At 54.6% G+C, this 13,356-nt stretch overlaps 1 protein-coding gene across 1 annotated transcript in view; it reads left to right on the plus strand.

The window, feature by feature from the left end:
* Positions 1-13,356, plus strand: part of RTTN (rotatin) — a 1,129,552-nt gene that overhangs the window by 1,042,224 nt on the left and 73,972 nt on the right. Inside the window, exon 48 of the mRNA XM_086965450.1 lies at positions 1,301-1,404. Within this exon, the coding sequence (XP_086821576.1) occupies positions 1,301-1,404 (104 nt within the window). The remainder of the gene's footprint in view (positions 1-1,300; positions 1,405-13,356) is intronic.

The following is a 13,356-nucleotide window of genomic DNA, read 5'->3' on the forward strand; positions in this document are numbered from 1 at the left end:
TGGACTTTTGCTCCCCTCTCGCTTTGTGCTGCCTGTTGGGCTGCCCTGGTGTGTTGATCAGGCCGGGACTTTTCTGTTCTAACCCTGGTTGCTGTTGCCTTTTTTGGCTTTTGCGGTCCGGTCCTGTGCTTGTCTCTGCCTTCCTTCGGTTGGGGCGGTTTTCCTGGCGGTACTTGGTGTCTCTGGGGTCCAGTTTGTTTTTCGGCCTTCCCGGTGTCTTTCGGTCCCAGGTTGGTTCTCCTACTCGTGGTTGCCTCTCTCCTGGGTGGTCCTTCCACTCGTACTGGTCTGTTGGGTTTGCCCTCTTTCGTGGACATCCCCTACTGGTCTGTTGATTTCTTGTGAGTTTCCATGAAGCCGCTTGGCTTTGGTATGTGCTCACTATGTAAGTCATGTGGCGAGGAAGACTAACGAGGAGGTAATGCCCCGGTTAATTACCGGTAATCTTCATTACTCCGAGTATAGTCTTCCTCGCCACATGAGTTCCCATCCCTCCCTCCCTATCTGGCTATCGGCTTCATGTTTGTGCTTGGTTGTTTCAGGCTGATGGGTTGGGCCGGCCCGCCTCTTATAGAGGTCAGGTGGTAATGGGTCGGCCATCTTGGGATGGGATGGGAGGCATGGGAGGCTGACCTTTTGCTTTGGAGGGTTCTGGTGTGGAGCTGAAGCTCACCATGTAAGTCATGTGGCGAGGAAGACTATACTCGGAGTAATGAAGATTACCGGTAAGTAACCGGGGCATTACTCCCGTCTGGCAGGGGCAGCTGGTTTTGCTATTTCCTGCCATGCGGGAGCAATCTGAGTTTTCTTGGCTGCAGTAGCGTGGGCATTGAACCAAAAGTCTACTCCCACCCGTGGGAGCATTGTGAAAGCTCCCACCAGATGAGAGCAGACAAGTTTCCCCTGCTCGTGCTCTTGCCTGTAGGGAAACGGTGTCCCAGGAGTTGGCTCCTCGGGCACCATAGTGGATCTGGCCCCGGGGGATCGGATATCTGTGGCGTTTCAACGGCTGGGAGGGGTAACGCACCCCCTTCCACCTATAGGTACATATGTCAGCCCTGTGGGATAGAGTCCTGGTGGCCTTTACAGTCTTTGGAGAGGGGGCTGTGATCCCACCTCACCTTTATTTTTAAATTGACTTTAGATAATAATACTGTCAGCACTTTCTATAGATTGAAATTAACATACGTAGGAAAGACTGAATTTCTGCATAAATTGAGGTAGATGTATTCATGTGCTAAATTTATTGCATACTGCTAAACTAACTAGGTAAAACTAACTTTTTTATTTTCTTTATTAGATAAAGCTGTATCCAGTCTGTCTGCTTGTCTGGAAAGTGATAATCCCACTCAACAGAAAATTGGAGCATCTGCCCTTTGGGCTTTGCTACACAATTATCAAAAGGTAACTAGATGATCATTTTTAAATGTAAAGAAAAACATTATCATACCACTTGTTTCCCTTTTTAAATGTTCAAACCATAAATGTCATTTTGAAACGGTTTCACCCATTTAGCATGATACATCTCAGGGCATGTAGTATCTAGATGTCTCACTGTTTCATGAATTATACTCTAGTAAACGCCTAGGAAACCAGGAACATTTTCACTATTGCCATAAGCCTTTGTTGTGGGATGTTTTTGATCTCATAAAACATCTTAAATAATTGCACTTGGTGTATGTCGGGTTTACACATCCTGCCAATCTGCCAATGTGCTTAGTTGACTGCAGTCACAATTGTATGGGCAGGTTGAGGATTGCAGTAGGTAGCCATTCAAATTATGTTGAACACACATTTTGTGAGTTGTATTACTCTATTGAAATGCAGGCACATTTACTTCTGAAAGTGACGGAGGGACTTCTGTCTTTAGGAAAGGAAATCGTACCAAGCTCTATAATCCATATATGTGCAGTAGTACTCTGCAATGCATATTTCAGTGGATTTTATTTAAGTTTAAACTATTGTTTTTATTTAGCATTACCCTTGTTTTTTTTTCTTTTCAGAAATACATTTGGTTAGGTTTTTTGAAAACTTTCGCAGAAAGGCAAAAACTATTCTAAACTATTTTGTTGGCATACATATTAGTCAAGTTTCAACTGCTTAATCTAACCTGTTTATGCAGAGTACCAATCTACATCCAGCGATCAATACGCAAAGATGAACCTGAAGGTCATACGCGACCACGAAGCCAAGCTTTAAATCTCCAAAGTCTGACTCGGTCGAAGGTAGGGGTGCACACACACTCCCCCTCCCGAAACTACTCTTGTGAACCTAGTACTTCTGAATCCGTCCTGGGTGTTGATGGAAATGACTCTGAGGCTTCTTGGTCGCCAAGACTTTTACATGCTCCTCATCGCGAATGCCTGGTGGCACATACAGACCCTTCAGTTTAACCACTGAATGTAATGGGCATAGTGTCGGAGCTGCCTCACTGACTTCATTCAGATATCAAAGGAGATGGCTGAGGATCGTCAGTGGTTGCTAACAAAATCCAACCTGACCTTCAGGAGACCACTTCTCCAGCCCTGCATTCAAAGTTCACAGTTGTCATGTCAAAGCAAATTATCTATAAACGAAATGTCAGTGAGTGTCAAAGGCTATTTATTCAATAAACATAGCTGTGTGGGGTCTGGATACCAAATGACCAAGGCTCCCCTCAAATACAAATGCATAGGATTATATAGAATTTTTTCGAAACACCATTATCATACAGACTATCATGGGCATGTCCCAGCGAGAAATTCAAACAGAAGCACATTCAAACCAATCTGTGCATGGCAACAAAATAGGAGTACAAGAAAAAATTTCTCTCCGCTTCAAACAGGAATTAACTGCAGGATTCTGTTAAACAGCCCACGCTTTGTAGTTTATATATCTGAAAGAAACACGTTAGTGATAGATTCCTTACCTTAGAACTAGCCCCAGGCGTCAGACTGGATCCAGAAAGTTTTCGTCAGCAGTACCCCTGCTCCAGTGTCTATGCCGCGAGAACCCCATGGATCCATGCATGGATCCCAGCTAATGTCGGTGGCCTCGTGTGACCTCCACCGACATCAACGTTTATGGCACCGCCACCGGCGTCGGCTGGCTCCCTGGCTGATTCCGTCCCCGGCTTCCACCCCTATGTGAAGACGGCGCTAGACCGGTGTCGTTCGATGCCGATTCTGACACCGATTGGGAATTTCTATCCCTTTCTCCATCCGCCTCCCCCTTTTCCACCTGCCCGGCAGGTTGGGGAGGACGGGGAGGACTGAGAGGGGTCTGAAGACCCTCTCGCAGCCCAATGCGAGTTAGACCCGGTCTGGGAAGAGGATTTGGAGGACGCAGGTGAGCTAGATTTTACTCCAGAACCTGGCGCACTGTCTCCTTCTACTGTGGCTATGGAGGAGGGTGGTACATATTCTGTAGTGTTGCGTAAGGCGTCCGAGGCTCTCCATCTCAAGCTTCCACAGGTGGCCATCAGGACTAACCTCCTGACAGAAGTGCTTCGGCCGGCGTCTTCTTCTATGGAGCTGATGCTGCCGTTCAACAATGCATTTTCAGACGTCCGTTTGGGCACCTGGTCCAGGCCCAACACAAGAGCTCCTGTGAATAGGAACATGACCTAATGCCATCGCCTGGGCGACCCCATTTTCCTCTCCCAACATCCTATCCCTGAGAGCTTCGTTGTCCAAGCTTCTGCGTTCCCAAGCTCATTCCCTTCCGCACCACCGGACAGGGAATCCAAGAAACTGGAGCAGTTTGGGAAGAAAATTTTCACCTTGCCAGTTCAGGGCTGCGGTCTGTGAAAACCGCATGCCTCTTGGGCCATTATTCCCACTCTGTGTGGGATAGGTTTGCTCAGGTGCTGCCTCAGTGTCCGGAGGAGGCCCTAACGGTGCTCTCACAAGCTGTTACTGAGGGCTGAGACCCAGCCAAGTTCACAATTCGTTGTGGCCTTGATACCGCTGACTCACTGGGCAGAGCTATTTCCACGACAGTGGCGCTATGCCGCCATGCCTGGCTGAGGATAACTGGCTTTTCCGGGGATGTCCAGAACACTCTGATTAACGTGCCCTTTGATGGCACTCAACTTTTTGGTGAAAAGGCAGATACTGCGTTGGAGCGTTTTAAGGACTCGCGGGCTACGCTCAAGTCCTTAGGCATTGCGGCCACGCGCACTCCTTCCACTTCAGCTTTTCGTTCCTTTCATGGCCAAGGAAGGGGCACCCAAACACATTTGTTTCAGAGCCACAGGCCTGCGCAGCAACAGTCAGCGCAGCCCCAGACGTGGGACCCGAAGAGGTGGGTCACAGGGCCAGCGGGCGGGTCAGTCCACCACCTCTCCTGCCGCCACTGCCTCCAAACCTTCCTAGTCCGGTGTTTCAGGCACATCAAACGCCAGTGGGTGGCAGGATTCGCCATCAACTACCCCACTGGCGCACCATCACTTCGGACAGGTGGGCTTTACAGATAGTCCATAGGGGCTACTCCCTCCCATGCCACCTCAGTACCACCGCATGTCGGGGGATCACTTGGCACTTCTCCAGCTGAAAGTTTCGGCACTCTTAGCCAAGGGGGCCATCAAGCACGTTCCGACCCCAGAAGTAGGCCGTGGTTGTTACTCCCACTACTTCCTGGTTCCAAAGAAGGACAAGGGCCTGCGTCCTATCTTAGACCTTCGGAGTGACAATCGCTTCCTCCGGAAGGGAAAGTTCAAGATGCTCACACTTGCTCAGGTCTTGCCTGCCCTAGACCCGCAAGACTGGATTGTAGCGTTAGACTTGCAGATCTGAAAGAGACACGTTAGTGATATATTCCTTACCTTAGAATATCCCCAGGCGTCAGACTGGATCCAGAAAGTTTTTTTTCCCCTGCGCGTCAGTAGGTGGCGTCCTGCAGCTCGGTGTCCGTTGCTGGCGTCGTATGTGCTGAGATGATGTCACGGAGACTACTTAGGTGCCTCCCATGCGCGCTGACGTCAGTTCTTTCTTTTTCCGCGCCAGCAAGCGCAGATCCGGATTGAGCACGTACCTTACTCATTTTTTGACTATCTTTTTGTGACTTTTGTCTCGTGTTGTTTTCTCTAGTGCGAGTAGGGTTGCCTGGATTTAAGTCCTGCGGAGCCTGTAGTCGCAATATATGTCGGTGGCGTACCCCCATGATGTTTGCCTCTACTGCCTGGAGACCGACCACGACTCCCGGCCCTTCTCGGGACTGTCGGGCTATGGCCCGAAGGCCTTGAGGGAGCGGCACATAAAGCTGCTGGAGGTCCGGCACTCGTCCCGACGCCGTTCAGAGTCCAGGGACCGTTCCGGTGACCTCTCGCTGGGCCGCAGTCGCTCCTCGGGCTCCAAGTCTTCGCCCTCGGATTCCGGTAAACAACAACATAAATAGAAGTCGAAGAAGCGTGTTCACTATCAGATGTCCCCCCCTCAGTCCTTGGATGCAGACAAGGGTGACAGGTGTTCTGCCCCTGCTGCTCCCTTAGAGCCTGGGAGTCCTGCGACCTACCCACCTTTCCCGGGTTCGTCGGCGACACCCGAACAGGTGCAAGAGTTTCTTGCCACCATGGACCGCCTTTTTAGGCCTCGGTCCCCCGCCAGTGCGCCTTCAGGTCCCGCAGTCCCCTGTCCAGATCCTGGTAGACCATCGGAGCCGCCAGCGGATCCAGCTTCGGGGCCGTTGGCTCCGGCCCCAGCGAAACAGGGTCCGGTACTGCCGGCTCCGGCCCCAGCCCCGCCCTCGGCACCACCGTGGGTGCCATTCATTCCGTCCGCCCTGGTTCCAGGACCATTTTATTCCTGCCTGGGATCCGCATTGGGAGACGGCGCAGTTTCTGATGCCGTTTGTCCCACCTCCGGCTCCGCGGCCGTGGCCAGCTCCTCTGGCAACGGAGGTGGAGGATGATTGAGAGGGGTCTGAGGACCCTCTTGCCCGTCAGTGTAACTCCGAGCAGGACTGGGTGTACGATCTGGAGGATGCAGGCAACCTCAATGCCTCTTCTGACCCTAAGTTTGCCTCTCCTCCGCCCACGATGGAGGAGGGCGCTTCCTACACGATGGTGCTCCGTCGGGTTGCTGAGGTCCTCAACCTAGACCTTCCTACAGTGGCCCTAAAGAACAACCTCCTCACCGAGGTGCTCCAGACGGCATCTACCTTGTCAGAGCCGCTGCCTCCCTTCAAAGACTCCTTCACCGACGTCCTGTTGGGTACTTGGTCGCGGCCGGTCACAGGGGCCCCCGTGGACAAGAATTTCGCCAGGTGTCACCGTCCGGTGCCTGGTGACCTGGCCTTCCTCACCACCCAACCGACGCCTGAGAGTCTGGTTATCCAAGCCTCGACGTCGCAGAGTGCCTTTCCCACGGCTCCGCCTAATAAAGACTCTAAGAAGCTGAAACAGTTCGGTAAGCGGTTGTTCTCCTCGGCCAGCTTGGGGCTGCGGTCGGTGAACACCGCCTGCTTATTAGGCCGCTACTCTCATGCGGTGTGGGTTACCGGGGCTCAGGTGCTTCCTCAGTGTCCTGAGGAAGTTCAGGCTGTTCTTTCACAAGCGGTTGCTGAGGGTAAGGATGCGGCTAAGTTCGCCATTCGATGTGGTTTGAACACCGCTGACTCATTGGGCAGGGCGATTTCTATGACTGTGGCGCTGCGTTGCCACGCCTGGTTGCGTTCTAGTGGGTTCTTGCCCCATGTCCAGGGTTCGCTCATGGACATGCCCTTTGATGGCACTCGCCTGTTTGGCGATAAAGCCGACAATGCGCTGGAACGTTTTAAGGACTCGCGGACCACGGCCGAGTCCTTATCTTAGGTCTTTCCACGAAAAGCCCAGCCACTCCTGGTTTTCGTTCCTTTCCTGTCAACGGAAGGGGCACCCAGGTACGTTCCTTCAGCAAACCTGCCAGAACCAGCCTCAGCGCAGACGTGGCTTCCGCAGGGGCGGGTCTGGAAATCAGCGTGGGGGGCCAGTAGTCATTTCCACCCCGCTGCTTCTACCTTCAAACCTTCCTAATCCAAGCTTTGTGGAGCACCCTACCCCGGTGGGTGGCAGGATCCGCCATCACCTTCCCCAAAGCACGATATTACATCGGACAAGTGGGTGTTGCAGATCATAAGCAGGGGTTATTCCCTTCCCTTTCAGTCATTCCCTCCAGCCATGCCACCTCAGTGCCACCGCATGCCGGGGATCACTTGGTGCTTCTCCAGCAGGAAGTCACGTCCCTCTTTGCCAAGGGGTCGTCAAGCGCGTTTCTGGGCCAGAAGTAGGAAGTGGTTGTTATTCCCACTACTTTCTGGTCCCCAAGAAGGACAAGGGGGGCTTGCACCCCATCTTGAACCTCAGGAATGTCAATTGTTTCCTCCGGAAGGAGAAGTTCAATATGAAGACTCTGGCTCTGGTCTGGCTGCCCTCGACCCTGGAGACTAGATGGTAGCGTTGGACTTGCAGGACGTATATTTTCACATCCCCGTCCTGCCGGCCCACCGGCGTTACCTGCGGTTCACGGAAGGCCAGGAGCATTTTCAGTTTGCTGTGCTCCCCTTTCGGCCTTACCAGTGCCCCTCAGGTGTTCACCAAAGTGAAGGCGGTGTTCACAGCTCATCCGCGCAGGTCAGGGGTGTCAGTCTTCCCCTACCTCGACGACTGGTTGTTGATACGGGCTCGCGCCAGGCAGTTGTCACCCACCTCCAGACTACGAATGACCTCCTGCATTTGCTGGGGTTTTCCATCAACGTGCCAAAGTCACACCTGATCCCCTCTCAGAAGCTCCTCTTCATCGAAGCGGTTCTGGACACAGCGCAGTTTCGGGTCTGTCCTCCTGAACAGCGAGTCCAGGACATTCAGGCTATTATTCCGATCTTTCAGACCTTGGCCTGGGTTTGGGTCAGGATGTCCTTGAGGCGGCTTGGCCTCATGGCCTCCTGAATCCTGCTGACCAATCATGCCAGATGGCATATGCCGGCTCTTCAGTGGGACTTGAAGTTCCAGTGGGCGAAGCATCAGGGGAATATGTCCGACTACGACCAGATCTCAGAGGGCACTGCACAACAATTGCAGTTGTGGCTCATGAACCAGCGTTGGGTCAGCAGCAGATTTCTCTCCCTTTCCCAACCGGAGCACACAGTGGTGACGGATGCGTCCCTCCTGGTATGGAGCGGCCACATGGGAGAGGCGGAGATCAGGGGCCTCTAGTCTCTGGCGGAGTTCAGGCTCCATATCAACCTTCTGGAGCTTGGGCGATCCGACTTGCACTGAAGGCATTCCTTCCCTCTGTCAAGGAGAGTGTAGTGCTGGTGTTCACAAACAACGCCACCGCTATGTGGTATTTCAACAAGCAAGGTGTGGTGGGGTCGTGGACCCTATGTCAGGAGGCTCTGCGTCTCTGGACATGGCTGTAACGTCAAGGCATTTCCTTGATGGTTCAACACTTGGCAGGTTCTTTGTCAAGGCGGACAAGCTCAGCCACAGCTGCATGATGGATCATGAATGGCGTCTTCACTCGGAGGTGTGGTGCAAGGCCTCTTTCATCAGTGGAAAGAGCCTTGGTTAGATCTATTTGCCATCGGAGAGAACGCGCAATGTCATTAGTTCTGCGCATTGGAATTCCCAAGGCGGCACTCACTCGGCGATGCTTTTCGTCACTAGTGGAGTTGCGGTTTGTTGTACGCTTTTCCGCCTATACCACGTCTACCCAGAGTGCTGAAGAAGATCAAGCGCGACCCGGCCCAAGTCGTTCTTGTGTCCTCGGATTGGGCTCGAAGAGTTTGGTATCCCGAGCTACTCTGTATGAGAGTGGATCCCCCGATCCGTGTGCCTCTTCAGAAAAATCTTCTGTCGCAGCAGCAGGGGACGATCCTCCACCCGAACCTGTCCAGCCTCCACCTACATGCGTGGAGATTGAGCGGCGACAGCTGATTTCATTTGACTTGCCTCCTGAAGTCTGTGATATCATTCTGGCAGCCAGGTGTCCCTCCACTGAATCGGTATACGCCTGCAGGTGGAACAAATTTGTGATATGGTGCACAGTAAAGTGTGTAGATCCTCTTTCTGCCCCTCTTTCAGAAGTCCTTGTGTTCCTTCTTTCTCTGGCTCTCAGGGCTCTACTCTGGGCACTATTAAGGGGTACCTTTCTACGATTTCAGCCTTTCTCAGGCTCCCTGATCAGCCCTCTTTTCAAGTCCGCTGTTAATAGATTTCTCAAAGGCATTACTTGCCTTTTCCCTCCTATTCCGTTTGTAATGCCGCAGTAGGACTTTAATCTGGTTCTTACTTATCTGATGTGTGTTCCTTTTATGCCGTTTCACAACTGTCCCCTTTGTTTATTGACTTTGACGACTGCTTTCCTGGTTGCCATCACCTCCGCTAGGCGCGTGAGTGAGCTCCAGGCTCTTTCCTGTAAGCCGCCTTTTCTGTCTGTTCATCCGTACAAGGTTGTGCTTCGCACTCATCCTTCCTTCTTGCCGAAGGTTGTTACTGCCTTCCACATCAGGCAACCGATCACCTTGCCCACTTTCTATCCGCCTCCGCACCCTTCCAGAGAGGAAGAGAGGCTCCACAGCCTGGACCCAAAACGTGCGCTCTCATTTTACCTGAATCGCACACAACCGTTCCGGGTGGATGACCAGCTCTTTGTTGGCTACATTGGCGCCAAAAAAGGTCGGGCTGTATACAAGAGTACTATCTCCCGCTGGGTCGTATTGTGTATCAAAGCCTGTTATTCTCTAACTAAAAAGGAACATCCGGTGGGCTTGCACGCCCATTCTACCAGGGCGACTGCAGCTACTACTGCATTGGGACATGGTGTCGCCCTGCAAGACATCTATCAGGCAGCCACGTCGGCCTCGCTGCACACTTTTACCAAGCATTATTGCCTTGACAGTCAACTTCTTTGGCCGTTCTATTCTCCATGACTTTCTGGTGTGATCTTAGTTTGCAGACCCACCACCAGGGTTGGTGTTGCTGGGGTATCTATTCTAAGGTAAGGAATTTATCACTGACGTGTTTCTTTCAGATGAACAAGTTACTTACCTTCGGTAACGATATATCTGAAAGAAACACGTTAGTGTTAGATTCCTTACCTTAGAATATCCCCATGCGTCAGTCTGGATCCGGAAACTTTTGCGTAGCAGTACCCTTGCGCGTCGGTAGGCGTCGTCTGCAGGCGTCTCCTGCGGCTCCGCGTCCGTCGTTGGCGTCGTGCGCCGTGATGACGTCGCTGGAGTATATAGACGCCGCCTCCGCGCGCTGACGTCAGTTCTTCTTTTTTCCGCGCCAGTGGACGCATATCTGAAGAGCGGTACCCGATCTTTTGACCAAGTTATTACTAGTATTTTCTATCTTTGTGCCTGGTAAGGATGCCCGGTTTCAAGAATTGTGACGGTTGTGACCGCACGATGTCTGTCACGGACCATCACCGACTCTGTCTCCGGTGCCTGGGCCCCGACCACAATGTCGACGCCTGCGTCGATTGCCGGGCTCTGACTAGCAAAGCTAGGCGGGAGCGGTCCCGCAAGCTGCTCGAGCTCCGGGTGTCGGCCCCGCGTCGAGAGAGGTCTCGGTCCGGCCGGAGGTCCAGGGAGCGTTCGAGGGAGCGGTCGCGGAGCCGCGCCGGACGCTCCGGAAGTCGACATCACTCGTCGGGTTCGTCAGGTAAGAGACACAAGAAGTCGGGGCGTCGTCATCGTACCCCCGACTCCCCCCGACGCTCGCGCGATGCGGCCGGGGGTTCGGGTGACCCCAACCCCGCGGCTCCGCGAGAGTCGCCGGCATGGCCTGCCCCATACCCTCAGGTCCCTGGGCAAGGTGCGACGCCTGAGGAGATAGAGGCGTTCCTCATGGCCATGAGGGCCCTCTCTTCTCCGGCGGGTTCCACGGCGCCTACGGGCCCAGTGAACCCGTCCGGAGGCCCTAGCGGTTCAGCTGACCCTACCTCGACGCCGTCGGATGCTCCGACACCGGCGCTGCCGGCGGCGCCGACTCCGGCGCCGCTAGGGCCTTCAGGATCGGCGCCGGATGGAGGTCCATCCAATCCGGCGCCGCTTCCATCGGGGTTACCCCCGACGCCGCCCCCGCGCGACGCCGGTTCCTCGGTGCCGGCTTCGGGCGGCGCCGGGGCTCCGGCGCCGGCTCCGGGCGGCGCCGTCCCCATACCCTCACCGAATCCGGACGCGGAGTCGGACCGGCGTCGCCCGACGCCGGACTCGACGCCGATGGGGCCTGTTGACCCCGTGGAGCCGGTCTACATGGTTGACACCGACTATGGTGATGATGTAGAGTACGGTGAGGGCTGGGAGGGGTCTGAAGACCCTCTGTCACGCGAGTGTCAGTATGACATGGACTGGACAGGTGATTTGGGGGACGCCAGTGGATTAGATGACTCTCCTAACCCTGGCTTTGTCTCTCCTCCTTCCGTGGCATCGGAGGAGGGAGCTGCCTATTCAGTGGTGTTGATGAGGGCTGCCAAGGCCTTAAACCTTGAGCTCCCCGTCGCGGCCGTGAGGCCTAACATCCTCACCGAGGTCTTCAAACCGCGGTCATGCCCACAGGAGCCTCTGCTGCCGTTTAACGAAGCCTTGTCAGACGTTCTGTTGGGCACTTGGTCCAGGCCCTCTTCAGGTGCGCCTGTTGATCGGAACGTGGCCAGACGCCACCGTCCTTGTCCGGACGACCCCAAGTTCCTGTCCACCCACCCCACCCCTGAGAGTCTGGTGATCCAGGCCTCTACCTCCCAGTCCGCATTCCCGTCGGCCCCGCCCGACCGGGAATCCAAGAGGTATGACCAGTATGGCAAGAAGGTCTTCTCGTCCCTGAGTTTAGGACTGCGGTCTTGCAACACCGCTTGCCTCTTGGGCCGCTACACCCACTCTGTGTGGGATACGGTCGCAGAACTGCTGCCACAATGCCCCATGGAGGTGCGGGCAAAACTCGGCAAAGCTGTAGCTGAGGGCCGAGATGCAGCTAGGTATTCTATTTGATGTGGTCTTGATACGACCGACTCGCTAGGCAGAGCGATGTCCACGACGGTGGCGATTCGTCGCCACGCCTGGTTGAGATCCGCCAACTTCTCGGCAGATGTCCAGAATACTTTGATGGACATGCCGTTCGATGGCTGTCATCTGTTTGGTGACAAGGCGGACCACGCGCTGGAACGCTTCAAGGACTCCAGGGTCACGGCCAAGTCCTTGGGTCTCTCAACCCAGCGCCAGCAAACGGGTTCGTTTCGCTCCTTTCGTGGCCAAGGAAGGGGCGTCCCCACACGTGCTGCCAGTCACGCGCCGCAACAATCTTATCAACGCGGTGGCGGCCGTGGAAACCGCCGTGGAGGCGGTCGGGGTCAAAGGCGGGGTCAGGCCACATCCCCCCCCGCAGCATCTGCCTCAAAATCCTCCTAGTCCGTGCTTTCAGGCCCACGTGACGCCAGTGGGTGGCAGGGTTCGCCATCACCACGCCCGCTGGCGCACGATCACATCGGACAGGTGGGTGCTGCAAATCGTCCGAAGGGGCTACTCCCTCCCCTTCAAGACAACTCCTCCAGCCATGCCACCGCAGAACCACCGTGTGTCAGGGGACCACTTGCAACTTCTGCAGGAGGAAGTTACGGCCCTCTTGGCCAAGGGGGCCATCGAGCGCGTTCCTGGGCCAGAAGTAGGTCGTGGTTGCTATTCCCACTATTTTCTGGTACCCAAGAAGGACAAAGGGGGCCTACGTCCTATCTTGGATCTAAGGAACGTCAACGGCTTCCTCCGGAAGGAGAAGTTCAAGATGTTGACTTTGGCTCAGGTCTTGGCTGCCCTAGACCCACAAGACTGGATGGTAGCGTTGGACTTGCAGGATGCGTATTTTCACATCCCCGTCCTGCCGGCCCACCGGCGTTACCTGCGGTTCACGGTAGGCCAGGAGCACTTTCAGTTTATCGTGCTCCTCTTCGGCCTTACCAGCGCCCCACGGGTGTTCACAAAGGTGTTGGCGGTGGTCGCGGCCCATCTGCGCAGGTTAGGGGTTTCAGTCTTCCCCTACCTAGACGACTGGTTGTTGAAGGCGGGCTCGCCCCAGACAGTCGTCCACCACCTCCAGATGACGGCAGACCTCTTGCACGGCCTGGGGTTCTCCATCAATGTGCCGAAATCACACCTATGTCCCTCTCAAAAGCTCCTTTTCATCGGAGCGGTTCTGGACTCGGCGCAGTTTCGGGTCTATCCTCCGGAACGGCGGATCCGGGATATTCAGGCGTTGATTCCCATCTTTCAGCCGCTATCCCGGGTTTCGGTCAGGTTGACGCTGCGGCTGCTGGGGCTGATGGCTTCCTGCATCCTTCTGGTGCATCACGCCCGGTGGCGGATGCGGGCTCTGCAGTGGGACCTGAAGTTTCAGTGGGCCCA

The sequence above is a fragment of the Lissotriton vulgaris genome, chromosome 4_1, assembly GCF_964263255.1.
Source record: "Lissotriton vulgaris chromosome 4_1, aLisVul1.2, whole genome shotgun sequence".
Classification (NCBI taxonomy): domain Eukaryota; kingdom Metazoa; phylum Chordata; class Amphibia; order Caudata; family Salamandridae; genus Lissotriton; species Lissotriton vulgaris.